The sequence below is a fragment of the Falco punctatus genome (assembly GCF_963210335.1).
Source record: "Falco punctatus genome assembly, chromosome: 17".
Classification (NCBI taxonomy): domain Eukaryota; kingdom Metazoa; phylum Chordata; class Aves; order Falconiformes; family Falconidae; genus Falco; species Falco punctatus.
The window spans coordinates 1,408,437-1,436,404 of record NC_137597.1 but is presented as its reverse complement, the minus strand read 5'-3'; the positions used below and the strand labels follow the sequence as shown (position 1 = coordinate 1,436,404).

At 40.6% G+C, this 27,968-nt stretch overlaps 1 protein-coding gene across 1 annotated transcript in view; it reads right to left on the bottom strand.

Annotated features, from left to right (window-relative positions):
• Window positions 1-27,968, bottom strand: part of KDM5B (lysine demethylase 5B) — a 55,356-nt gene that overhangs the window by 10,076 nt on the left and 17,312 nt on the right. Inside the window, exons 5-20 of the mRNA XM_080367436.1 lie at window positions 24,299-24,433; window positions 20,494-20,587; window positions 18,713-18,816; window positions 17,095-17,253; window positions 16,400-16,519; window positions 15,779-15,937; window positions 15,149-15,330; window positions 12,193-12,355; window positions 11,079-11,198; window positions 9,165-9,359; window positions 8,582-8,763; window positions 7,829-7,953; window positions 7,355-7,505; window positions 5,596-5,710; window positions 3,232-3,587; window positions 1,963-2,101 (exon numbers count right to left, since the gene is read on the bottom strand). Coding sequence (XP_080223562.1) covers window positions 1,963-2,101; window positions 3,232-3,587; window positions 5,596-5,710; window positions 7,355-7,505; window positions 7,829-7,953; window positions 8,582-8,763; window positions 9,165-9,359; window positions 11,079-11,198; window positions 12,193-12,355; window positions 15,149-15,330; window positions 15,779-15,937; window positions 16,400-16,519; window positions 17,095-17,253; window positions 18,713-18,816; window positions 20,494-20,587; window positions 24,299-24,433 — 2,499 coding nt within the window. The remainder of the gene's footprint in view (window positions 1-1,962; window positions 2,102-3,231; window positions 3,588-5,595; window positions 5,711-7,354; window positions 7,506-7,828; window positions 7,954-8,581; window positions 8,764-9,164; window positions 9,360-11,078; window positions 11,199-12,192; window positions 12,356-15,148; window positions 15,331-15,778; window positions 15,938-16,399; window positions 16,520-17,094; window positions 17,254-18,712; window positions 18,817-20,493; window positions 20,588-24,298; window positions 24,434-27,968) is intronic.

Below are 27,968 nucleotides of genomic sequence, written 5' to 3'. Positions count from 1 at the left end.
CGGCAGCCACGCAGCACCCAGAGGGAACTTCTGCAACATGGGACTCCAGAACTATTCATCCCCAACAATCCCAGCATCTCCAGCAGCAAACCTCAAAGCACCGATACCAAGACCTGCCTACAAGTCACAACCGCTGTGGGCATTTACTAAAATCCTCGCAGAACCAAAGCAAAAATCCTTGGCACATACAGACACATTTTTCCATATTCAGGAGGCAGCATTTCAGAATCCAAACCAAGAAATTAGCAAATGCCAAGAACAATTCCCTTAAGTCCTCTCAAGATAGCCCTCAAACAAAAGCTAGTATTACATGGACTTTATTTCTTCAAAATTTTGAAGCCCAGGAAAACTACTGTTTTTAATAAAAGCCTCTTGAACTCAAAAGGAGTTTATTAAAATAATTTAGGTCAGATAGGTCCGCAAATCCTAGTAAGGCAGATGGGAATTTACTTTCTGGAAAAAACATGAGGACAACCTAAAATACAAGAAAAATATTTGGCAACTTATATCCAAATGCGAATCAGGGCTATCCCTGTTGCACCCCCTCCCAAACCGTGCATCCCACCGATCCCTGGCTCGGGTGCACACGAGGCTGAGCCACAAACACTTCCAAGGGTCAGCCCAGGCTACGTTTACTCACTTGGGCTTGAACCAGTGCAGTGTCCAGTTGCACGAGCAATCGTGCTGACAAGGGGGGAAGTGGGAAGAGAGAAGAGGGGAGAGTTAAGATGCCATTGAACTGTGAAAGAAGCAAAGAACCTAAAAAAAACGGTAAAAGAAACTGGATCCAGAGATAACACTGAAAGTTAAAAAGAGAAAGAAAAAAAATTGAGTGGGAAGTGCCAGGAGCCAAGGTGAAAACCCGTACAGGTCTTTATCAGGCTCCTGTTTTCATTCTCTGCCACCAACTTTTTTGCGGAGTTGAAGACTTATTTCAGACTTGTGACCATGGAAATGGAAATCACAGAAAGCTGGAAGGAACCTTAAAAGTAGAAGAGGATGGAGGGAAGAGAGAAGGAAGAAATCAAGTAACTTCCACCTCAAAATTCAGACAGAACTACTGCAAAATTACAGGTATTTTAACCTATGAAATCAAAGGCTGACCCATACAGCAGCAGAACAAGAAACAGCCTTGAGACTGGCCATGCTCAACGGCTAACAAAAGGAGGAATACCTCTCAATCACAGGATGTCTGAAATATCGCTAACGATACAGATGTGGAAACAGCAAATTAATTCTATGGGGCCTCAGAAGAGGCAATTCCGCCACCAGAAAGTATTAATGTCCTTGTATCATCCAACCTTGGCGTGACACTACCTGCAGTACAGTACATGAGATACGCTCCAGAAAGGCGCATTCAAAACTGGAGAAAATAGAAGGACAGGAGACTTGTCTGATCAGGAATATTCCTGGACCAGGAAATCTGTGGGTTTGTTGCTTTTCTTTAGCAGATGCTAGAGGAAGGTTATTTGTTTAGTCAAGCAAATGAAGGCTGTGAAAAAATACTATTGCTGACCTTGACATATTTCAGGGGGTTTGTTTATTCAGGAGTCAGCAAGCAGAACTGTGTGTCACCTGCTGCATACTATCTGTTACAGGAGTGGAGCAAATGCAGAATGGCACACAAAAACACGATTACCAGGTAACTGTTACTAAGCGACTGAGCAAAGCTTACCTTAAGGTAAAGTTCCCTAACATAATGTCTTTTTAACTTCAGATTTTTGTTAATAGTTCCTTTATAGATTTATTGCAGTCAGTTAATTGCAAAGGTGCAAGAATACAAATCAGGACCAGAAAAGAACAGCATTCACGACAGCATAACTGCACCATGACTCAGGCAATAGATGTTACAGATCAAGCGCTCTTAATCCAGCGTGACACTGAAGCACCAAGGGCACACAAGACAGCGCAGCGTGGCTCTGTCAACATGCCAGGGGCTCCCTCAGAGCACACTTTACGTACCTGCAAAGCTTCCACCTCCTGCAGCCAGTCTTTGGCCTTCTGTACCGCATCCTTCAGTGCAACACCATTTGGGAGATAGGCTGGGATCTCCTCTATTTCTTTCACTGCTGCTACAAGACTGCTCAGTGACTGGCGTGGCCTGTGTAAACAAAACATCTCAGAATGTAAAGCACTGCGATACAGTGAGGGTTCTTCCACTCACAGGGCTTATTAAAACCTAAGGGTTATACCAAAAAATGACATTATGTCCGGTACTAGAGACACATACTGTACAACCAGGGCATCCGTAATGCAGGTATGCTTTTAAAAAAATGTGTATTTGCTTGCCATAGACTGTAACTAGAAATATTCAAACATTCGGGCTTAAGGGAGATTTAACATTTATTAAACTTCTGAGTAATAGAATCTTGGATCCTCAAATGCACGCTGAGCCCTTAAGCAGCACCAACTCAGAGATGTTATATTAGAAGGTTAAAAAAATACCTGAGGATGGCCGTTCTGTATTTCACTATTTGATTCTGACATTTTAAAGCATTTAAATAAGCAGGTTAAACCCAAGCTTATTCCAGTTTTACGCCCTATGTAGTTACCAGTTTAAAACTGTATAGTTACTAATGGGTAAGGAACACTCAAATGCTTTCACAATTATGAGGCTGGGGGGGAGGAATTTAAAAAAAAAAAAAAACATTAATTCTGTGGGAAGAAGCCTTGCATACAAGTTTGTGCCACCTTTCTAAACTTGAAGCAGAGTGCGCTCTCCCCCATTTTACTTTGTAAATCAGAAGATCAAAGCAATGAGCAAGAAGATTTTTCTCAGAACAGATGTATTTGGCTTACTTCCTTCTCTCCTGCACCAACTAACCTGGAAGAAATCTCCTCCATGTTAGAAACAGTCTATGCAGTAAAATTTTACCGGTTGGTGGTATACATCTACGCTCTATCGGGACATGCATCCTCCAGTCTGACACTGGGGGAGGGAAGGAGATTGAAAGGAATGGAGAGGCGTTTTAAAACCCTCCCTCGTAGCAAAAGGAGAACTTGCACAGTGACAGTGGAGAACCACAAGCGCTGCAAGCCAACACCAACGTTTAAAATTGCTCTGTCACTCATGCCCCTTCTCTATCCCTTTCCTTTCTGGACAGCACAAGTTTTGCTTTCATGTTATGAACTGGATGATCAAAAGAGAGCCCCTTCAGATGTAAAGCCAACTATTCCATCTCGAACAGAACTACAGAACTACAAAACGTAACACTAAGATTTAGCTTCTACCTGGCCTTTATCAGATTTCTGGCTTTGTCATCCCAGTGTTCAGATACAGTAAGGAGCTCCTGCAGCTTCGCCATTGCTTTCTCAACTGCTGGGTAGGGAGCAAGTCCAACACCTGAGTCTATAAGACGCCTCATATCATCTAGAGTGAGAGAGTTTTGGTCCGAGGAAGCCAGCTGCACGTCCTCGAGCCAGCGTGCCTGTTCCAGACGTATCCGCAACTCAGCTAGTTGGGGTAGATCAACGTCGAAGTCAAAGCTGACATCCAACAGCTCCTGAAGTTCTGCAGCACTAGGCATTTCTTCAGAAAGGAGTTTTTGGCTTTGCTGTTGAAAAGCTTCCACACGATCAAGAAGATCCTGAAATATGCAAATACAACAATAAATCAAAAGAAAACCCACTGACAAATCTCTTCAAATATTTAAGTGCAAGCTTAAACATTTAAGTGCAAGCCTCCTGGCAAACACCACACATGCACACCATGAGCATGGCAAATTATCATGACACTTAAATAGTGTCTTCAACACACAGTGTATCAGCATCTCCTCATACATAATGTGTCCACAAGCTTGAGGATCATCAGACAAGGGAATTCCACTCCAAACTCCTTTGAACTAAAAGACAGGTGTCAAAAAGAGGTCTCAAAAATAGCAAGGATCCCAAGGGAAATTTTAAGTGTTTCATCAGTGCTGTTTTCTGGCTTTGTTCTGGCGTGGTTAAGGCGGCTGAAGAACATCAAGCTTAAGGTTAAGGCGGCTTTGAAGAACACTGGGAAGGGCATGGAGCTTCTGGGGTTTGTTTCCGCTGTGTTATTAAGGTTTTTGAGCTGGACCACATAGTCCCAGTAAGCCACAGGCATTTTACCCTTCCATGCAGTGCAACTCCTCTCTTTCTCTCTCCGTATGTTCAACAGCTAATTACCCTCAAAATGTACCTCAGTGGCTGTCTGCATTTCACCCAGGACAATGGACAGCCAGAGTAACCTCACTGCAAAGGCTGGACTGATCCTGTACGTAGTCATCCTGCCCAACGCTCCTAGTACTGCCTGAAATGCTATTCCAGCAGCACATTCTCCCTTCACAGCTGACATCTTGGTATTTTGCCAACGAGGTTGTTTGCCAGGGTAGGCAACCTCACCCATAACGGAAGTAAAGCCTTTTTAGAGATACATTAAATTGTGAACTGATCGCCAGTAACCGTTGGTCATTTATATTAACAGCCTAATTTGCATGACTATATATAATTTAGGATTGTTGAGAAGGATATAAAAGAATGACCATATGTGTTTGATATTTCCCTGTTCAAGAATGCCAGATGGAGAACTATTTGCATGTCTGGCATTTCTCAACTTCTGCTTTTTAAATAGTAAGATAACTTCAGAGTTACAATGCTATAAACAAATCACTGTAAATAGGATTACATAAATTCTGATTCAAATATTCCAGCTCTGATAAAGCTTCAAAATCAAGAGTCATAAAGCTGAGCTGAACTGGCCTATTCTGATTCAAAGTCGCACAATACTGTCTGGTCACTTAGGAAATAGTTCAGGAGCTGGTCCCTGCATCTCCTCGTTCTGAGGGTCCCAAATATGCAAAGCCTTTAAGACAGGAACTGCAGCTGCCCAGAATGTTTCCTTCTTGTTGTTTGTTTTTTAATCACCTCTCGGTATGATATGCAACATTTTGGCAAATTCTGAAACCAAATCTTGAATTACTTTCAACTTGTCTGAGGGTTGACCATCTGGTGAGCAAATAATCAGCATTAGCTGATGGTCGTGGGAGACAAAGCGATCTGCCACGGGGAGGCAGATCGATTTGTCTCCCACGACCATCAGCAGGCTGCTAGAACAAGCATTTCGGTAGCCTAGGCTGGTAGCTTTGGCTGGGGTTATCAGCGTTGCTTCCTGGAGCGGGTTGATAGCATGAGGAAGTCTCTAACTACAAGACTATGAGAAAGCTGATTCTGGATGAACAAAGAAGGAAAGCGATGTGAATGGGAGAACTGTCCCTCAGAGCATTATGGAGTTTTGAACATATTCAGATAAACACAGCTTCATTCTTAAGAGCAGACTAGTTAACTGACCCCAAACTTTTAATCTGTAGTTACCCAGGTCATCCTGCTGCTTCTTTCACATTACTTTGTACAACATGAGCATCTTGATTCCCCCGTGTGGTATAAAAATCTGCTAACCATGAACCCCGGCAGGTCAGACAGCTCCATTCTTAAGCAACTTGCGCCCAAGTTACCCAGGCCTGCCAGTTTGAACGTATTTATTCTTGGAGTAAACACTAAGATAGCGATGTGTTTGCACTGCACTGATCCTGTGACAAACGCTCACGTTCCTTCCCCTAGAGCTTTCCCAGTTACCTTCAGTAAGGGTGTCTGACTGAGGATGCAGGGCAGAGCATACAGCTGCCTCACGAACAACCGGAGCTCATTCACAGTCAGTTGATTTTGACACTTTCCTCCTCCAGAGCGGTACCTGCAATTACACACAATTCAGCTTTGTCTGATGCCACTAAGGAAATAAAATAAAACCCAAACCTCTCAAACATCTGCTTACAATTTTTTGTAACTCAAGCTTTACTCACAAATAATAGAATATTCAAAAGCATCCAAGCAGCCTGGGGCTTACATACATGGGAAAACTTCAGTTAGCTACAGCAGAATAAGCTATTGTTGAAAATACTCTTTCATATTAAATAGTATTCTGGAACATCTACTCAGCCTTGGAAGAGCACTGGTTATTATGGAATAAAATTAGGCTTTTTTCCAGAACACAAAGCAATTGTGGATAAACTATTCAGTAATGTTGCAACAGCTATTGTAGTAAGCTCTCCCCATGCCCATAGCAAAAGAGAACAAATCCCAATTTTGAATGGGTTTTATATTTACAGGTCGTGTAGGCACTTCTGAAAAATCCTCTTTACGCTGAAATCATCATTCTCATTTTTATCTAAAAGCTTTGCATCAAATGAGTGGCTTATAAGTGTTAACAAATTGGCTAATATTAAAAACATCTCTAAACTCAAGCCAATATTAACTAGGTCTGAGAATCTTGAATAGAAAAGGAAAGAAGTCTCATACAACGCTGGCTCCAATTTCATCCACAATATGTCATTTAAACAAAAGAGGAAAACAACATGCCAGCAGGATATGCCAGCATGACTGGAATGCGAACGCTACAAAATAAATTTTAATTTACCATTCTGTGTTAAAAATAGGTGTTTTTAAAGAATATGTAAGATCACATTAGGAGTTCCAAAATCCATAGCAAGCTGAACAAAATATTACTTCAAAGCCTCAGGTAAAACACAGGCTGCTTTACGTTCTACAAAGCTTTACTATTTTTTGTGGAAGTTCTGCAGTATCTTCCAGGAAGAGGCACAAGTTTTAAAAATAAATTAGTATTTATGTACATATACATATACACACACACACCTTAATTGCAACATTGACTGTCACAAGATGTTTTTGATAACCAGAAATTACACAAGCCTAAAAAAAAACAACCCAGCATTTGCAGGAGAAAAGCTCATGTCCATTCAGGGTTATTGATGGCAAAGATCTCCAAGCACAAGGTCTCTAAACTCTTGCAGACTGTAAGCAGCAGAAAAGGTATCCCGAGGCTTGGAGGAGGAAGGGGATGGATAGGGAAAACATCCCTTTGTACCTGTCCTGCTGTCATACTGTTCCCTTCCAGTATTCCCATCATCATCGGCTCAGGAGGTTAAGACACTTTTCCACAAGGCATGAAGTGTAATGAATATAATGCCATATGCACCACTGACAGATTTTCAGTCCCCATGCCACAAAGACAAGTGGACTGTATCTTGTTGGGTGTTACTTTGTCTGCAAATACCACTCCAATTTTTCCATTTGGGTAACATTAGAATGGATTTACTGCCCCACTGTCAAACAGAGAGGAAGAGGAGACTGAAAGCTCAGGACGTTTATCTTGTTACATGTAGTAAAGGTGAATCTCCCTGTAAAAGATGGCTCTCTTGAGAAGACAAAAAGATTACTTTCATTTTTAAGTCTTACAGAACATCAGCATCTATCACTGGCCACTGGCATCCATCTTCAGTGACGCCATCGTGTTGCAAACACGTACAGGAACATTTACCTGGTTTGCCTTTTGCCATTAAGCAGCTGCTGCGCAACTGAGGCACATTTGTCTGCATCCTGTGTAACCAGTCTGAGGTGTCGCAGTAGATCATTGTCTGGAAACTTTTTCATTTCTGATTCTTCTATCAAAGCCTTAAAACTGATGAGACCTTTTGGGAAAGATACTAAATTAACAAAAGTCTCCCTTTGTGATGGATTTTAAATGGTACAGCTGAATAACACAACGTATTATATATATTTCTATTTCAACTTCAGTTATATTTTGTGTCAAAGTGATCTACAATCTTCTCACACAGGGACAGCCTAGCATAATTTCTGGGACTATAACAGCTAAAATACAATTCCATGTTTTAAAGTAAATATATGATTTCTTTTGAGCGTCACATAAGACAAAAGTTGTTAAGGTTCAGAAACTAAAAAATGAAAAATTAGCCATTTAAAATTACGCATTGCAGACAAAAAAGATACTTACTTTTTTTATTGTTAATTTTTGCTTCCAGAGCTTCGTTAACATTGGAAGCCCATTCGTTGTATGACTCTGCACGCATCTTCAGCGCGTTCATCATTGGATAGAGTTCCTCCAGGGTATAGCGGTACCTGCAAGCAGCACAGAATTCAAGCTCTCCAGCAAAAACCAGGGGGAGCAGGGGGGTGGAAGGGAGAGGCATCAAGATATACTGACCCATAAAACACAAACCATCTACTACGCACCCAGGGTTATGTAATTGAGACCTACAAGCACACCATGTTCCTCCTAAGACAACTGCAATGTTGCAATTGCTTCAAAAAGCAATTTCAGCATTACAATGGAAACAACTGTGAAATTGTCTTAGGACAAGCTACATTCATGTATAACAAAGACGAAACAAACAACAGGAAAGGAAAGATGACAACAGGAAGGAAAGCTAACAAAAGCAAAAAATACTACTCAGCAAAGACTGGATGTAAGGGATGATGACCTTGCTGCTACAAATAAAAAAGCAAACTAACTTATCCAGCAACATCTGCTATTACAGAGCAAGAAGAGCTGAATGCTGGAAAGGAAGTCTTTGTACATGAGCAGAAAAAAAGGCACTTTGTTTTGGGGGCACTGTATTTGCAAAGGACTGAGAGAAACAGTATACCAGGACTAGCACCATTACAAAGCAGGCACTAGACTACTGCAATATGTACACATACCATAAATATCTCCAGAACACAGTATTGTTTGCCATCTAAAGCTTACCCCAATTTATATTTGTAGGTGGGACAGGAACAGAGATCCTCGACATGGTACAAGCATACCAATAATCCAGGTTTACAGGGACAATAAACAGCAGACATGAAACAGGTGGTTTTACACTTTAAGCACTGCCGCTCATCATCAGGGAACAGCTCAAAAGCCACTCTCTCCGAGTCAGTCACTCCCTGCAAAGAGTCGGTTACATCACTTCAAAGTCTAATGAAGAGGTGATTATTTCAAGCTAAAACATCAGAAGCTAAATTCATTAAAGGAATAACGAAGTTTAGAAATAAGATATTAAAACCAGATAGACAGAAATCTTGGTTAATGAAAAATCAGCTGTTCTGACTAACTTACTGGAAGAAGAATCATTACTTTAAAAGAGACATTCTGAACAATATTAAAAGGCATATGATAACACAGGATGCACAACAAATGATTCTTTACCCAAGTGGTCTTTCTAAAATCAACAATGCTCCTCAGGAAGGTACTACACAGAGCTCTATTGACAACACAGCACAAGTGCCAGCGTGTTTTCACACCACTCTTTCCATCATTCATTACAGTATTATTTCCTACAACTCACCAGTTTATCAACCTTCTCACGCAACCTCTTCTCATCTTCAATCATAATAGCCATGTCTTTCTGAACTGTAGATGCTACCACAACATCAAGAACATCTGCTTTGGAAGCCATTTTACAGATCATCTCGTCATGAGAAAACACACAGTAACGGTTTAGCAGACGGTAATGTTCCACACACTGGCGACCCAAGGGTAACTGCATGGAAAACCGTGAAATAAATGAAGAGTTATTTTGAAAGTTACATTAAGACACTTTTTTTTCTACTGAGCAAAAACTATCCAAATGAAAGGCCCAAGACAAAACCTTCTAGCAACAATATTCATAGTTCAGAATGTAAAACCGGAGAAATCAAGACTCCTGAGTTCTTGTCAAGCAGGCCGGTGTACAGCTCCGTTACAGCAGCACTGTGGATGCAGGCTGTTTCGCTGGGTTCATGGGGGGAACACACGGTCCAAAGAGACCACAGCTCGGGGGAACGAGGTCACTAAACCACAGTAATCTCAAGAAGACCCAAGCTCAAAACACACGGAAGCTGGGGAAGCGTCAAAGGGAAGAGTACAGACACGTGCCCCTTCTTACCGGGAGGGATGCCCTGAAGGCAGTTGCAGGGCACGCTGGACCTTCTCAAACGATACGGCTGGTTTATGTAGGACATGAACTACGCTGCAGCAGGAGAGACTGCTGACTCCATGAACCATCAGAGTCCCTGACTAGCCCCAGGCAGCGTAAACAATTAATTCCGAGCTGGGCAGGTTACTCCTAGCTTTCCTTTAAGGCTGTCACTGGCCAAGTGGATAGCAATGCTCAGGTTACAACGAGGTTACGTGTGAGAGTCCAGTATGAAATTCATGGAAGGACAAGAGGAAAAGTAAAACCAAACCAACTGATATCTGAACACAGTCACAATGCAAAAAGCTTCCCTCCAGTTTTAGTCATCTACTTCTAAGTGATGTTTTTTAAATCTAGCAACATTTTTAGATGGGCTACTTTTACAAATAGCTAAGACTGTTCTTGGGTGGGGGGGGAAAACAGAAGAGGAGTAATCTGAAATATCAGTAGCTTCAAAGGATCTTTCTAAGATCAGGCAACACTGTGTTGGACAAATTTGCTGGGAAGGAGAAATGATTACTTGTAAATTTGGAGCAACTACCCTCCATTTGTTTTTACTTAAGAAAAAAGACAAAAACCTTCATAAATTATTATAACCTAACAAGTGTCATGTGTGCCTGCCTCTGTTGTTTCAATGGGCTGAGTGAAGGTTACTGGAAATAAAGTACTGGTCTGTAAACCTCTCGTTTGAACACAAAAATGTTCTGTTCCCTTCTCATTAAGTATTCTTCCCTAAAAACCTACAGGACCTCTGCTATCCAAGAGGATGTACTCACATCAGTTGCAATTATTATTTTCTCCCCAAGAAGACTATCGAAGTCTTTAATTGTTTTTTTTTTAATGGGTGTCTAAATGTGTCATCCAGTTTAATGACAGAAGGGAAAGTAGAAAAGAAGTCCAAGTTGGCTTTGTTTTTCAGCTCTAGAAAGCACCTCCCAGAAAAATCCCGGTGCAATAAACAGAAAGATTCTATTCCAGCTCTTGATGATTTAAATGGAATTTGGGGACACAAAAAGAGTAGATTCTAGGAGCAGTGGTGCTTCTCATATTCTAGGCATGCACAGGACCGTACTTACCTCCTGCCGTAAAAGATACATCACTCAGCCCTAGTGTACAATTTCAAACTAAACCTTACGGACCAGAGAAAGCCCACAGTTCACTACAGGAAAGAAAGACCTTCAGCTTCCAGCAACAGGCTCCTTCTGATCTGCGGACTAGATTTGTGTGTCAGCAGTAAGAGCTGTACATTAGCTAGGCACAACTTTGGAACTGCAGACTTAATGAAAAACAGGTTTTGGAACGTACCCAATCAACTGTGCAAAAGTTCACAGCTTCAGCAAAATTGAAACCCTGATTGAAGCCGCTGTGGTAAGCTCTCGGAAAGGTGATCACGAACTCTCCAGCGCACTGATTGGTTCGATACACCTAGGAGAAAAGGCAGACAAGCATTAGGTCAAGCCTAAACAGAACTGAAGTCTGTGAAGCGAATACGGATTTCCAGTTCCTATTAACTTCTATGTCAACTTCAGATAGTTTTAAAACACAAGCCCAAAAATTACAACTGGCTTTTGGTAACTTGTCATACAAAACCCTAGAAAGCAAAAGGGTTTCATTCAGCCATACCCGTGCTCCGAGCCATTTTAGGCCAGCTGTCTGTGCCTTTTGCGCTTTGCTAGCCCTACAGGTAGCACACAGGCAAGGCTCTCTTCAATTAGCAGCTGAAGGGGAAGTGAAATTTGGAACCTAATCAAAAGTTTATACTGTTGTAAATCTAATACTTTTGGTGCTATACAATCAACACGAAAGCAGGCAGGTCTTCCTGCATCTTTCCGTTTTAGAGTCTCTCAAACCATAGCAGGGACCTCAAATTTTGCTGCTTTTTCCAGATTTTCCTTCAAGTCCCAAGGTCAGCTAGTCAAAAGCTAATTAAGTTGTAAAGGGACATAATTCCCATGAATAATCTAGCATGGAGTATGATGGAGACTGATGAAAAATGTTTTTAAATACCTAAGAATTTAACCAGGAAAAATAAGAGGATGTGGATGACAAAGGAAGACCGGGTTTTGGCCCCTTGCCAAAACTCTGCCAAAAAAAATTGTGTCTGATTAAACAGACATATGAAGAGCTCCTGCCATTGTTTCACAGGTCGAGACTAAACTTTCCAGCTGAGATACAGAAACAGAAATACACTAAGGTGGATCTCCAGAGAAGAGTTTGCCAAGCAATTCCAAAAGCAATGACTCCACTGCCCATCTGTTCATATTGGCATGTTACACTAGATGAGGAAGATACCACACACACGGAAACTACCACACCATCTCTGTAATGAAAGTGGCTTAAATTATCAGCTTTGAAGTAGAATTCAGTGCAAATGAGAGGGTTGGGTTTGGGGGAGTAGCACAGGAGTCCAACAACATACAGGCACTCCGTGGGCCATCAAAGTATTCGGGTTCATTATGGTGACAAGTTGGTGCAAGAGATCTGGCTGAGATTCAAATAGCTCTGGAGCAAGCTTCTTCATTACATCCTCCAGCTGTTCAGCTGCATACCCTGGGGCTCCATACCACGTTTTAGGCTCCCCCCTGCAAGATTATTAAAAAAAGTTAAATATAAGCAATCTTGTAAGTTACATTTTCAGTCTTCTGCTTTAAAATACACCATTTCAAAAGAAGGGTTTATCACCAGGAAGGAATGCAAAAATTATGTACCTTCCTGAATCTTCACATTTTACACAGGTCCCTCCTCCAGAACTAAGTTTTTAACTGCCTACATTTCCGAGCACATACTTAAAAGACTGAAGAAGCTCTCAGTGAAGTTCTGCTGATTCCAGCACAACTTCAAAACAAGCTGTTTGTCTTTTACCATGAACACAAATGCCCTCTTGGATCTACCAACCACAGACAGTTCTCTGTCTTGCTCATAACGGCCGTAAGAGCAGCATACAGTAAGTAGAAACTAAAGTTCTAAATATGCAAAAGGTATCAAGAAAAAAATAATCCACATCCAGAGTAGGAACAAAGAACTTTTAGCAACAGCTCAACCCAATGCAAGCCAGCTGAGAAAACTAAGATTACACAGACGAGTTCCAGTAGATACTATTTCAGGTTTCCAAGGAAGCTGGCTCACTGCAGCGAAGATGAAAATGTCTTCCAATCCCTTATGAAGAATGATGTTAGAAAGGGTGTTAGGAAAGAAGATAACAGACAAGTCACCTTATCACAAGACTCCTGAAGAGATGGCAGAGTAAAGCTGACCCAACAGTGTTCTTTTTTTCCATAAACCATGAAGCAATTGGGAAGATTCCGGAAGAGAAGAGTGAAGTGTGAATCCAAAAGCTTATCAGCCCTCATACCTAGAAGTTTATTCCTGTATCAGAACAGCACCTCTGTCATGGCGAAGGGGACAGCTAGCAGGGACTGTGGAAGAGCAGTTACACTGGTATCACAAGGAATAGCAGAGTTGTCACTATGCAGTGTTGGACAGCCATGCAGCCTTGGACCTGGTCATCACTTTGGAACAATTCTGGAGATGCAGAATCTATCCTGTTTCCTGACCCAGTACTGGGTTAGTCGAGAATTCTGCTCCTTGATACGTGTCGGGGCCAAGGAATGGATGACAGCAGTTATGAACTATGCTAAACTTGGACCAGGATACTGGTACCAGGGCTCTCTGCGGACTTCAGGAAAACAGGTAACAGAAAGATAACAGTCCTAATGGATGAGTCAAGTTGTCAGCCTTATGAAGGCAGCAAGCTGCAGAATGGATAAATGCTTGCACTGCTACCTGACAGCTCCACATTCCTGCCTTTACAAATCCTAGCATCAATGATGGTAATTCTTCCTCTGATCAAGACTGACATAATTGTTACTTGTTTAGTTACTTGCCAGCGTCTTTAGAAGCAAAGGTTTGGTTTTTTCTCCTTTCACCACTTCAAGAACTAACAGGATTTAGAGTCATGCAGGAGAACTATTGCCTTCAATCCTATGAAAGGTCTGCTGCTGTTAGCCTGGTTCACTTGGAATTATCCACTTAAAACACCGTACCAGGATACAAGCTCCTTCAAGGCACACGGGACACTGAAGCCCAACATGCCATCCCTAGTATTTCACAAGAATGAGTCCTGCCTTCTGAAGTCTTTTCAGAGTTTCATTGTCTCTTCAGCAGCAGGTCATTAAGATTGACTCTGGCCAAGAACAGTATTAACCTCACCTACACCCTGCTCTCAAATAGGTAAACCCCCCCAGACTTGAGCCTTTAAGTTGAAGGGAAATACAGAGTATCTGCAAATAAAAAGGATGTCAAGACTTGCACGCTGGCAGAGAAATAAATTACAAGCAGGTAGGGCAACTCTCACCCGTGTCTGTGAACGTATGTGCATGGGTGTGCACAGACACACGTATGCACTTCTGCATCCTTCCAGCCTTGACTGCAAACACCAATGCAATCTGGGCTAATTATGGAGGAAATAATGTAATTCTAACAACAGTGAGGGAAGCTCTCCTAGGAGAAAGGAAGTTTCTACTGCAAACAGAAAGACTCCTCTCCTTCCCACAGCTTTTAGCCTGACTGAAGGCCCAGACCAAAAAAAGCAACAAATGACAAGGAAGATCATTTCTACAATGTAATCCTGTTTACTTAGCCTCATTCAAACATTCGTTCTATGACAAGTACTAACAAAGCAAGTGAATTAAGTCACTGACTACTTGGACTGGGCTACAGTGGCAGCTACTTCAAGCAGCAGCAATTGAATAACCAAAAAGACAACCTACTGAAAGCCGAGACACAATTTCACCATTCTGCTGGAATACTTATACAAACAGGAACGGTGAAGGAGCTTGACAGGTTTCAAGAAGAGCGACAAGAATAATTCAACTCTAGAAAAGCTGTTGTGAGGTGAGAAGTTTAAGAAGTTCAATCTATTTAGAATATCGAAGAGATGGTAAAGATCTGTCCTGATTACAGCTGACAAGTGTTCACTTGATGAGAGGATTTATGATAGAATGGTCTATCTAAGAGACAAAAAAAAAAAATGTGCAGGATCCTAAGATTGTTAGTTGAAGCTAGATGATTTTTAAAATAACTTGCATGGTTTTTAGTTTTGCATTGAGCATAATAAAACATTTGATGGAGTATCTGCTGCATCTCTCATGGATTTTTTTAAAACTGGGAATGGATGTCTCTTTCCAAAATATGACCTCTTGTCCAAAAGCAAATCAATGCAGGAACCACACTGTCAGCTTTAACCCTGCTGCTACAGGACCGCAAGGGTTATCCTGGCCTAAACTCTATGAATCTGGTTTTAGTCCTCTAATTAAAAAGGGGAAGGGGGAATGAGGGGGAGACTGCTTCTCAGGCTGTTTATTCCTCAAACTCACCAATGCAGATAGTTAATCGAATAGCTCCAGTGGTCTTCAATATGCCAACAAAATGAAGAAAAGCACATTCCTACATATAGCCAGGGTAATTTCATTCCACATATGTCTGCAGTGATGTGAGCAAGAACAGATTGCTCCATCACAGGCATGTTGTTTAAATTCCAGCCGCTATCAAGGTATTCCTGAAAAATGAACACAACAGCCACAGGTTTATACAACATGAAGCAAAAAAACCAAAGAAAGAAAAACTATCAAAAGAGAAGCAGAAAAATAAGTGTCTTTCCCAACTGAAAAATTTATGAAATGGGTCAATGAATCAAAGAACAAAACCTCCATTGTCTTTGCTCCTTTCACGCACCTGATTCTGACCTGCTTTGTTAAAATGTATTACTATTTTTTAAGTTCAGAAGTTAATAAATAACTTCAGGATAAACCTGTTACTTTTAATATCTCATCACGGCAAATTTTATTTATTCAAAACTCTGATGTAATTCTTCTCTTCAAATACTGTGCCAGCTACACAAAACAAACACTTTGTGACCCAGTTCCATTATTGTCCTTTGAACCAAAGAAACTTATTTGATGAAAAACTGCAACACAAGAATACACGGTAAACTAATAAAGACCTACCTCCTCTTCTGGTCTAACTTTAAACTTCCCACCCCTAACTGGGAAACCACTGCCAAATTCCTTTGAAGCAATATCAGCTCCATATTCTACTGTCACATCCTCTTCAATGGTACTAACGAGTCTCCAGAATTCCTTTTCAACCAGCTCGGTGGGGACCATCTAGGCATAAGAAGGAAAACAAGGAGTATATACTGGGAAATCACTATATAAAAAGCATGTACATGAAAACTCTCTCAGAGAGGAACCTCCATTAGCTTGAAGCATTTCCCCATTTCAAACCCATTTCAACAAAAGAAAAGAAAATGTAGCAGAAATGTGGTTCCACCCAGGACATGCTGCTGCTCTGCTCTCTCAGGAATGGGTGATGGAGAGTATTCCCTTCCTTACAAGAACTTCCTCAGAAGTGGAAAAAAACCCCAAACCAGAACAAGAAGTCAGTGGAACAAGAAACCATGACACCAGCAAGAACAAGGATTCACCGATGTAAATGAGAACCCCTGATTTGCGATTTTGTCCCATTAAAAACTGCAATTCCCCTCTCCCCCTCAAAAGTTATGTATTTTAACTAAGCACAAAAACCTTAGATTACATCATGGCATCAGAGTAAATACAGGAACATACATGTACTGGCATGTTAAAATAGTCCGACTTGAATGCATCTGCCATTTCTCCAAATGTACGAAGTGTATAGTCTCTTGCTGCTTGTTCAAAACCAAATGCTTCTTGAGGCTTATTACACTCCTGCAATTAAAAATATAATTATTTCTGTAATACAAGACAATCTGAGCTCAGATTTTACACAAATGGGCTACTATTACAGCATCTGATGGGCAAGAAGGCAGGACACCTGACCAAAACAAGATTACTTCCCCAAGTTGCACAGTCAGAAGAAGAAAATACTGCTTAATTCACTATTCAGTATACACTTATAAATCTGCATAAACAATAGTGAAGTAACATGCTCAATTTCTCCTTCCTCTAGAGCTAAGCAAAAAAAAAAAAAAAAAAAAAAGAAGATACATAGACCCCCACAATGAAGCACCCAGTGAGACTGCCAATTTTCAATACAGAGGAAAGGTGCCGATTAAAGCCCAACATATTCTTTAAAGGCATAGCCATTTTTGGCTCCAAAGTATCAAGTAATAGCTTTCCAATCTGAGGCATGCCCAGTCTTCATTTTAGCTTTACCCTCTACCACCTTGCTTGCACTACCTCAATAACAAACTGTATTTCCAACCCCTAGGATAAAGTGTAAAAAACACCCACAAAACAAAAAAAGTAACCTTCAGCCTAACTTTTAGGTTTTGTTGGATTACCTGAGCCAAACACTGGGGACACCTCCAGTCTCCTTTGGGAACATCATGAAGGGGTGGAATTAAACAAAAAGTATGGTAACTGTCATCACAGCCGTCACACAGCAGGAGACGGTCCTCATCGTTACCGCTGCCACATAACAGGCATACATACAAGTCCACCTGCAACAAAAAATTGCCGGAGAGGGAAATGTGAGCACTTACGGTAACTCATGGTAGAAGAGCAGTTTGGTAACTTGGTCATCTGTGACATTTGCCAAAGATTATTTTTACCTCATCTCTGAAGTGGAAATGAGACAAGCAAACACAAAACATTTACATAAAAGTTTAAATAACCCCCTTCTGTAATTTAAGGGAGGACCGCAAGAATTGCAAGCTCTTCCATGTATTTTTTTTTTTCCCCCCCCTGGAAAAAGACAGAAGACTTGATTCAGTGGCCAGGAGAGTTTAACCCAGCAGCGCTGTGGATTCCGCAGGGGCAACCCAGCCCAGCCCATGGCTCACAAAGCCTTGTTCTGGTTGCTCTCACATGCAGCATGTATGCCCAGATGTTCCACCTCCCCGCCCCGAGCCCAACTGTCTGGAGCCTCAGAAGAAAGAAGGGGGTTCCTCTCGACGTGAGTGTTCCTCTTTTCCCCCAGAGACACTGGCCAAGACCTTCATTTTGATCTGGAAGGACAGCAGCCTCCCAGCGGAGCTTTGTGCCTTGGGCAGGGGGCAGCTGTTACAGCTGTGGGCTCTGCCGAGCCCCAAGGAAAAGGCAGAGGCACCCCAAACATGAGCAGGGCTGTCTGCTGCCTGTCCTGCGCCTTCGCTCGCGACGGGCTGGAAGGCTCTTCTCAAATGCAGAACAGAACCACAAGGGCAAGCGGACCCTGTCGTCTTATGTCGTTAAAAAACGCGGCAGCATCTCCCGCTTCTCCCCACAAGCTTGTTTTTGTTGGGGGGGTGGGGTGGTCGAGGCTTCTTGTATTCGCACATCTCATTCTCAGGTATCTAGCCACAGACGTGGATTAAACAAAGAACATTTCTGGTTTTGGGAAGGACCCAAGAGGTGGCAGGGACAGAAAGAATCTCCGTATTACCTTCTCAAGAGTGGGACAAACTACCATTGCTTTCAGTTTGGCATTTTTTTGGAGGGGGAGTGGTGGTGTCTGGAGAGTTTGAGTAGGAACAGGGTTTTTTTAAGAAACATTTGAACAACAAAGCTTCCAAGATAGTGCTGAAATTGTGGGTGTCGGGTCTGCCCGAGAGCCAGGTGCCAAAGCTCACTTGAGGTTAAAGGGAATGGGGAGAGATCAGCTCACAGAACCACCACTTTATTTGGACTCTTCTTTCAAAATTTTGAGACTCTACCTTGGAGACAGAAAACAAGTTACTTCAGTTATAGATAATGAAACTTAACTATCCTGTCATTTTCAGCTTTGTAACAGCATGAAGCATTCTGAGTATGTCTATCCCAGCCGGCACAGATACTGCTTTGTTTCAAGCACGGGGTTACATGAAGAATACAAGAGTCCTTACTATGACATAAATGACATGAGATTTCAGTGCACACCTAAAGGAAACCCAGAAACACCTGCAATCAGTACAAAGCAGCAGGAAGGCAGAAAATACTCACAGCATTAGTGGGTTTTTTAGATCGGACTTTGGATTTCTCTTTCTCTGGCTCCCCAGCATGTTCCCTCTTCTCAGGAGGTTTCACTGCGCTATGCATTTCTTTTTCTGGTGCAACAGAAAAAAATCCATGAGGGTATTACAAAATGTTCTAATGCTTACCATTACTTGCTATTGTTTATTGATTTGTTATTTCTTGTTAGGCAGCATAACGCGGAGTTATTTGTTGAATTATTTGTTGTCTCATACACACACTTCGATTTGAACACCTGCAATGCCTACAAGAAGCCAGTATTATCAGAAAACCCAAGCACACAATCACGAGCTAGCAATGGCTATTACAGCTCACATTTTTTGAGTGGGTGTTTTAAATCCCATTTAAATTAATTTAAATTATGAGTATCTTCATAAGCTAAGTTTTTGTTTCCATGTGGTGTTAAAAAAATGTGGTTGAATTACTCCATCCATTTTACAGCAGCATGTCACATGGAGACATGAAACAACACTCCAGCTTCCTACGACAATCTTCACACTTTAGTTTCTTCTAGTGATAGCTTTCATGAAAACGTATCATCAAAAGACGAGCATGCAGCAGAACAGGCCAGACAAAGCAGTTCCTCTACAGTCTTACACTCCTAATATCTAACATCCCTAATCAAGTCTTCATTCCTGACATTATAAAGACCCAGAAAACCATTCTTCATTCCCAACATTATAAAGACCCAGAAAACCCATACAACAGAATGTGGAGAACCCCAGGGTGCTGGTGCTGAAGACGAGGGAGCAATGAAGTTCTTAGCTGAAGTTACAAGTGAGCTAGAGACCTTTGCACCTGGACACGAGACAGTCCCAAGCATTTCTCTGAGTCCAAGAGCTAAAAAAGATACTAAAGAGAAGAATGTCTACATCTATCAGAAATTTAAGCATTAAAAAACTGTCTAGAGCTTTTTCCTTCTACTCTTCAGGAGGAAAAAGTAAGAGGTTAATGCCTAGAGATACTCCTAAAAAGAAAAAAAAAACTATAAAATTTTAAAAAAGACCACAATCTACACGAATACTTAGAAAGACAAAACATTTTGAATGAACAAAAGAAACTAACTACTTAGTTAATTTCAATTATTGATTAGTTGTAAATGGTTGCTATATTTGCTTTGCCAAATTATTTGTCAACAAGCTTATTCTTCTGTTTGACGACATTAAACATTTCTTCTCAGTCTGAAATTATTATTTCTTAAGGTCAGATAACAACAGACTCAGGACTTTTGATAGACACAATTTAGAAGTCATATTATGGGAACCTTATTGTTCAGTTCTCAACATACTATCTTTTGCCTTCATTTCCCGATTTCAAATTCTTTCCTAAAAATATCTGAAGTTCAGTACATTATTAAAAGTGTTTCCTCTATTTAAAGCTAGTGGATTGATGCTAGCTATTTAAAATACGGATTAGAAACGTGGCTCAAATCTCATTTACGATTGCTCCATAAGAGACAGTGAAGTTTCAAAAAGTAGAATTTTTTTCAACTGAAAATATCTTCAAGAAAACTTACAAAACATCTTACGTTTTCTTAAGAAACCACTTACAAAACAAAAAGATTTCAAAGCCAAAAAGGAACTTTTACAATAAATTCCAATTTTAAAATGAAGTTAACAGAAGTAATGTATTTTTTGTTAAATACTTTGAATTGTTCCTACTGCTGAATTCAACTCAGGTCTTAAAATGAATTTATACAAAGTAACAGAAATCACATTCACATTTTGTTTCGCTCCCCACTTGCCACTCACCGTTTTCACACTTTGGAGGTGCACATCCCATTCTACGTCTCAGATTGTGAGTTCTGGCTTCTGGAGGGTCAGATTCAGTTTTAATATTGGTTGCCTGAAAGAAAGGAAACAAAAAAGGAAAAAAAAAAAAAAAAATCAGTAATGCCCCTAGATGGAACACCTTTATTTCACACCTGTATTGGGGAAAGCGTTCACTGCCACCTGAAGTCACAGCTGCTTGCCCAAGCAGGGGCAGAGGGTTCTAGCATGTGCAGCTGGTGCTGCAGGAAAGGCTGTGCACCCGGGGATCCATCCTGCACCCAGGGATCCATCCTGCACCCCGCAGCTGCTGGGAGTCTCAGGAAGGGAGAAAGTCCAGCACTCTGATGCCCGTTCCCACCTAATTAATACTCTGCAACTCCCTACAGTTGAGTAACTCTGGTGGCCGACCCTGCAAGGTTTTAAAGTACACATTTCAATACTCACAAGAGCTGTGAAAAAAACTGCAGGAAAAAAAAAAAAAGACAATTTCATCTTCCAAATTAAAAAAAAAATAATAATTCTGCATACAATTCTTAATCCACTCTGGTAAGTGCTGAGACGACTGCAAAGGTTCAGAGCACCAGCTGATGTGAGACACAAACACTTTGCAGAGGTACAACGGAGGTCTTAAACCTTGTAACCCGACTTGTTCAAGGAAAAAGCCAGGCAGATGGAAGCCAGATAACAACTCTGACAACTTCATTTACTTACAAATGAATATATCTAAAAAGGCAACCTGACTTTCTGAAATGCTTGTATTCCATTATTATTTTTTTTTTTAAAAAAAAGGGTTCAGAGAGAAATAACATAGAGAACAACCTGTTTGAAATGAAATCCTACAAACAGCCTGTGCCAGTAACGATACCACGGGTTTAGTTTTATTTTAGTGGAACTTGATAAGAAGCAAAGGAGCAAGGAACTTGCGGGTTTTCATAGATTTTCTTTTTCTCTTGAGAAGCAGAACATGCTCTGATCTTCTAAGCAGGGAACTCAAGTGTGTTGTGGAACTTTCAACACAGAATAAAGTTTTTCCATTTCATTTTTTTATTTCTTCCCTGAAGTTTTGAGACTGTGGGAGAATATTCCCAAATGTCTCAGCATAGAGATAGGTTTCTCCAATACTGCTGTTTTTTAAGCCTAATTTAAGGCAATGGGGTCATGCGGCCACCCTTGCTACTCACACAAGCCAGTCCACTACCAGCCACCCCCTGAACCCCAAATAACGGGACTTGCTGCCCCAGCTGTGCAAGCGTGACTGCCAGCTGAATCCATCAGCGGGTATCTGAAGGGGCAGGGTTTGTCATTGCTCTGTCTGGGGAGTTTTTGGTAGGCTTTTTTGTTTGGTTGGTTTGGATTTTTATAGAGGTGGTTTTAACATTATTTTCCTTTCGCTTTTTGTGTTCTTTATGCCTTTATGAGATCAGGCAGAGGTCCCATGGCTTAAGATATGCCAAAAAAATATTGCTGTTCATTATATTTAGTAATACTGAATCAGGATGAGTTTGCACCAATCCTCAAGCAATGCAATAATAGATGTCCCATCTTCTGCACCTTTAACTTCTATGAATTGCATCCGTATTCTGTGCTTAGGGCTATATTTAGCTTCACAAGAACATTTTTTTTTTTTTTTTGCCTGAGCCTTTTATCATACCAATGTATCTCACTGTCACTTCCACAATATTATTCTGGTCTTTTACACTTACCTTTTCTACACCAAGCATGTGAACACTCTGCATTTCAAAACCAGCCTATGACTGTTATTGCTTTTTTCCTTTGTAATTACGAACATCATCTCTTCAGTGTTTATTCACCAAGTAGGAAAAGGCAAGGCAAAACTCTATGTGTCTTACAATTGCAAACTAACACTTATCCCACAGGCTGTATTTTTTGCTAGTAAGAATGATTTATAGTACTTTCCTGTAGTTCATATATTTTAAAGGTTTACACTAGATGGTTAACCTTTGAAAAGCAGGAAATGCTAAACATGAGAATGAACCTAGGTTCTACAATTTAAGACATTTACAAACCCTTGTATATCTCGTTAGAGCAAAAAGTTGAGACACGTTAACCAAACATTACTAATTTGCAATCAGGTCTGGGCAAAAACCAATTGCTTGTAGCTTCGATCTAGAATAAAATGGATTTAATCAGACTATCTGACTTTGCACTGAAATGGAACAGAAACACATTAACAAATCTTAATTTTTGGAAATTATTACCTTAAAACACTACAGCTCCTTGCTAACAGAGTGGGTACATGCTGCCTAACTCAGCCTTAGCTTTGCATGTTTCAATTCTATTCTTAATCAAGTATATTCTTTCCACAAAAACTAGGTGCATGACATCAGTGCTCAGGGAAAAGAGCTGAGAGGGTAGCCTTGCATTTTGGCTAAGTATGGGCAGTTAGTTTCCACAGAAATGACAGAAATGTGCACTCTTTGTTAGTCAGTGTCATCTGTCACCCCTCTCAGAGGAACAGCTAAAATTTTAGTGTGTGTTTGCCTTGCTGTTAATCTTTAAAGGATATATGAGAACTAGCATCTTTCAACCACAGGCAGATACTTCAAATGGAAAGTTTCAGATCAAACTACTGCGCTCTTCTCAGAATTGTAAGTCTGCTTGTAACCAGGTATTTGACTGGAAAACAATTAAGGTTTTTTAAAGCTATCTTAAGAATTAGCAGACTTTGTAGGCAGAATTTGTAACAGTGAAGCTGTACTACTTGGTTGTAACAAATACCAAGACTAAAATAATAGAGTTAATAGAGACGCTGAAACAAACTTAAATAGAAATCTGGATTATAAACAAAGAGTCAATCATGACCTTCCTAACTCATGATGTCACCACTAATAGGACAGTCTCCCAGGAACAAGCCTCTCCTACTCTTCATCTGCTCAAACAAAAGAAACAGTAATCTCTGAAGGCAGGAACATCAGCCTGGAAAGGCTGAAGTCACAGTATTACAGTTTTCCAGCAATGAAGGAGACACATCAATGATCGCCTAAAATACGCCTTCACAGGAGAACTCCATGCAGATATAATCAATACATTTGTCTGTTTATCCAAATAGATAATATTTCTTAAGCACATGCAAGATTAAGCTTGTTTGATCGTACAAAACCATACCGACTTAACGTTATGCAATTTTTTCCTTCTATTGCATGGTCAAAGTATCGCAAATTGATAGAACTCAGAGGAAAAAATGAAATGTAATAGCACTAATGTAAGAAAAACCTTCTTTGCTGTAACATCTGGCTTCAACTCATGAAAGATTTACAGAAACCTCCCAACACGTTTAGAGAATAACTACTGTTCGCTGCCTGTTCTTTGAGGAAATGACAGAGATCAAAGCTGCAAAAGATAAGCTTCACTTCTAGAATTTGTCACCTGTATTTGTGTCTGAGCTCCCTATTATTTATAATCATGCTAAAAACATTATTATAGTGTACACACTCATAACTAATGTATAAGTGGAACAGCTTCAGTAGAAGAGCCTCTCAGCACTCCAAACCTCAGTAACACACTTTAGAGAAGTATCACACAATCCTTACCATACTATTCATTATCTGTGAATTTATGAACATTTAGGTATGTGTAAATTACAAAGAAAGAGATAAAACAGCTGTTTACTATGCATATACATTTAGCAATCTGATCGAAATAACATTTGTCCTGTAACTTAACTTAAAAGTCGTGCCACGCGGCTGGGCAAACTATCACCGCACTATGGTTTCAAGCTCGGCCACGGCAGAGCATTTGCCTTCATAAAGACAGATCCTCTCACCTCTGCTCTCAGGCGTTTTGCTCGACGAGCGGGTGGACAAGTCTCAGATGGCTGAACAGACTGTCTCTGTGGAATATCATGGGGCTTATATTCCTTGTCCTTTGTGTCACTGGTGAGATCTGGTTTCTGCAGGCACTAAACAGACAATTTGATTACTTGATTTCTGCCTCCACTTCTAATACAAAGTTTGTGTAGAACAATTTCCTGGGTAATGTGAAAGAATGTAGGCAGGGCTTTAGTTATTACTGCAATGAGTTAATAAAAACAGTTATTTATGACAATTGTAGCATTACCTGTTTGAACAGGTCGCAAAATCACTTTTTCCTGCCCTTTTACTGAATGCAGTAACCATAAGAAAGGATTTTAAATAAAGCAGAAGTCATCCTTTAAATGCTATGAGCAACAAACATTTCTCTATGGGAATACCAATACCAATTCTTCTAGTAGGTGGTGCTTTTGGAGACTATCAACAGCATACTGGAAACTGCTGCAGTGCCCTCAGGTTGCATTACTGTAATTCCACATACAGAAAAACATAAAAGTAAATTACAGCCTATCACGCATCCCTTTCTAACTGAAATACAATTTTGTCTGAAAAATGTTGCAGAAGCTACAAGCTATATTCTCTTTCTGTTTCGGAAAGGACAACTCTGCTGCATGAATTAAAGGCAGAAGGGAAGAAGGAGGTGCAAGAACAGTTTTAGTTCTTTCAAGTTGCTGAATGAACCCATTTAATTGCTGAAAACTCTGCATACATTTGGCAAGAAAACTAATAATTAATGACAATTCCAAGTTTGTCAAGCCACACAACATTCAGTAACAGCAGACAAAACATAACAGTTTTTAATGAGTAAACAACAAATCCTAAAGAACTAAAAAGTCTTATGTTGTCAGGAAGTATTTCACATGAGTCACTGGATCCACATTTCCATCGTTCTGTTAATCTGTTGCCATCACAAGCATTTTCTCAGCAAGAGAGAAACAGGACAGGAACTGCAAGAGAACCACTAAGGACTGATGCTCTGTAGCCAGCACAGAAATCACTTTCAGAAACAAATGATAGTCAGAAGGGGGGATGGAAAAGGAGAAGCAGCGGTATTTCATAAGACAAGCCTATACTGAAAGAAATAGGTATTGAACAAAAAAGAAGCACCAGTCAAGGGTAGCAGGATATCATTAACCATCCCCCCCAGACAGTCCACAACACTGCTCAAAAACACCTCTGGAATTTCTCTTTTTTAGAGCCGCCTTCAATCTTAAGAGTTTATAAGCTCTAGACTTATACTTTGAAAGCAAATGTCTGACTTAATTTCAACATTAAATACACAAAACCACCCAACTTTGCAGCTCATGCTCATGAGCAGCAAGTCCTGGCTGATGCTCACAGTCGGGCACGCTCCTGTGCTGCACACTTGGAGGACAGAGCACTGCAGCTGCCTCTTCAGAAGAGCATTTCCCCTTATCAGTTTCACACTGAAAGGAGATTATGTGAATTCACATCAGTGGGAGAAAGTAAAAAATTTCTCAGGACAGAAAACAGACAAGCAGAAAAGACAAGCGAGTACGAAAAATATAAAAATGAGAAAACAGAAAAGCAAATGGGATGAATGCTACACAGAATGTTGCCAAATTGGATTACTTGGACAGAATTTGGTTCCTTGACTTGTGTCCTCATGTGAAACCTAAATCTTTCACTAAAAAAAAAAGTTTCTACTCCTTATAACAGAGGACATATGATCCTTGAAAGCAAATACCTAGAAGGCAAACAGCTTTTCCTAAACAAAAGAGTAATGAAACCTTGAAAGATGAAACCCTGAAAGAGAAAAACAAAAAGCATAACTGGCCTCACTTCAGTGTACTGTCCAAACAACAACAAGCAGCACTGTCACTGTTCACTGAAAAAGCCCAGAAGACATTTCCTAAACATTGAGATCTCAACAACTATTTAAGCAGAAACGTTTCCTGGTGTCCCAGCACCCAAAGGCTAAGCAGCAGTATGAAATGACTGTTTTATTAACACTGTCAGCTGTACCTAGGAAAAGGAACTCCTCGGAACCTGCTTTACTCCTAGACTGACCTTATCAACTGCAAGCACGCGCCTGTAACCAAGGTCACTAGCTGCCATTTCTTCAGTCCTCCTCTCCCCCAGCCAGCAGAGCCTTTTTGTTAAGGTTAAGATTCTATCAATAATTTACCATAAGCTCATCCTACATATTGTGATCCAGCCTGTGATCATGATCTCATTATATCCTGAGAAGATGGTTGCACATACAATCCCTGAACTCCAAACGGTGGCAGAGAGTAAATTAAAAGCCCATCAAGGTGAAACCATGAACGAGCAGATCCTTCAGCAGGCAATCAAAGGACACAGCAGGAACGTTCACAAGGCCTCCAGGATGTCAAAAGATGGAAAAAAAAGAAAAATAGGGACAGAATTAATCTCCTCCAGGTTTAGATGTTTATGAAGCAGTAATTTACACATAAGCTAATCACGCAGGCTCCCTGTACTTGCAGAATACAACTGGCCTACCCCTGCTACATAGCCACTTGAGGATAAGAGCAACCAAAATCCAGAGGTGCTTACTCTTCTCCAGTAACAATAAAGGGTCCTAGAGGACTCTCTCACACAGAAACATCTTTATTAGAGGCATACACATATAAATCTTTGGACATGAACCTCACTCGGGACATTAAAGCCTTAGTTTGGAAGAGACCAGACCCAGAATCACTAAACCAGTCATATTCATTGAAAACCAGACCACCACGAGACCACCTCTAGCCCCCCAGACTGCAGCTGCATTTTAAATCATGCAAACATCTGGCCAATGCATCACAGAAGGTGCACTGACAAAAGATTTTGGACACATCAGTTCACATAGGGGGACATTTATCCCTCTGGGCATATAGCACGATGCTGCAGCACCACACCGGTGGTTACAAGGGCTGAGAATATAAGCGAGGCACTGACAGAAACAACCAGTACAGCAACAAGTTTACTGCAACCACTCTGGAGACAAACATCCAAGACCTGTCTAGTCCAATGTTTCAAGATAAGAATAAAATAAATACACCCCTGTGGAGAGCTGCTTTGAGTATTGGAAACTGGTTGATTTAAGGCATTTTTGCCGTTTAACTGAACAAGAGCTTTAATAAAAACATGCAATCTGTTAACCTCTGAACAGCTCCTAGTTTCACTATTTTAGTATGTATATAGAAATATCTCCAGCTGGGACATTGGTCAAAACAACTCCTGAAGCCAGTTTAACATATATTTAAGCCACACAAACAATTAATGCTATACACAGATCTGGATGAAATTTAAGTTATGGCATTGTCATCAGTGGAAACAACATTGTTCCATATTTTCGGCTTTTGCAAAAAAAAAAAGTCAATTAATATTGACTGTTGCAATGAATACTGCAAGTACTACCAATTAAAAAAAAATGTTAAAAAAACCCCAGTGAATGCACGCACTAATCTTTTGTGGATGATCATCCCGACTGCATGAAGAGTTTCTCTCAAAAGGCTTGCTGAAGTCTTACAAGAAGGAACTACACATCTCAAACTGACAGCTGTCAAACCGAATAGCTACGTCTTCTCCAAAACCAAAAGTCACAGATGCTTAGAGATTCATAGTAAAGCACTGAACAGACATACAATAAAATGGACA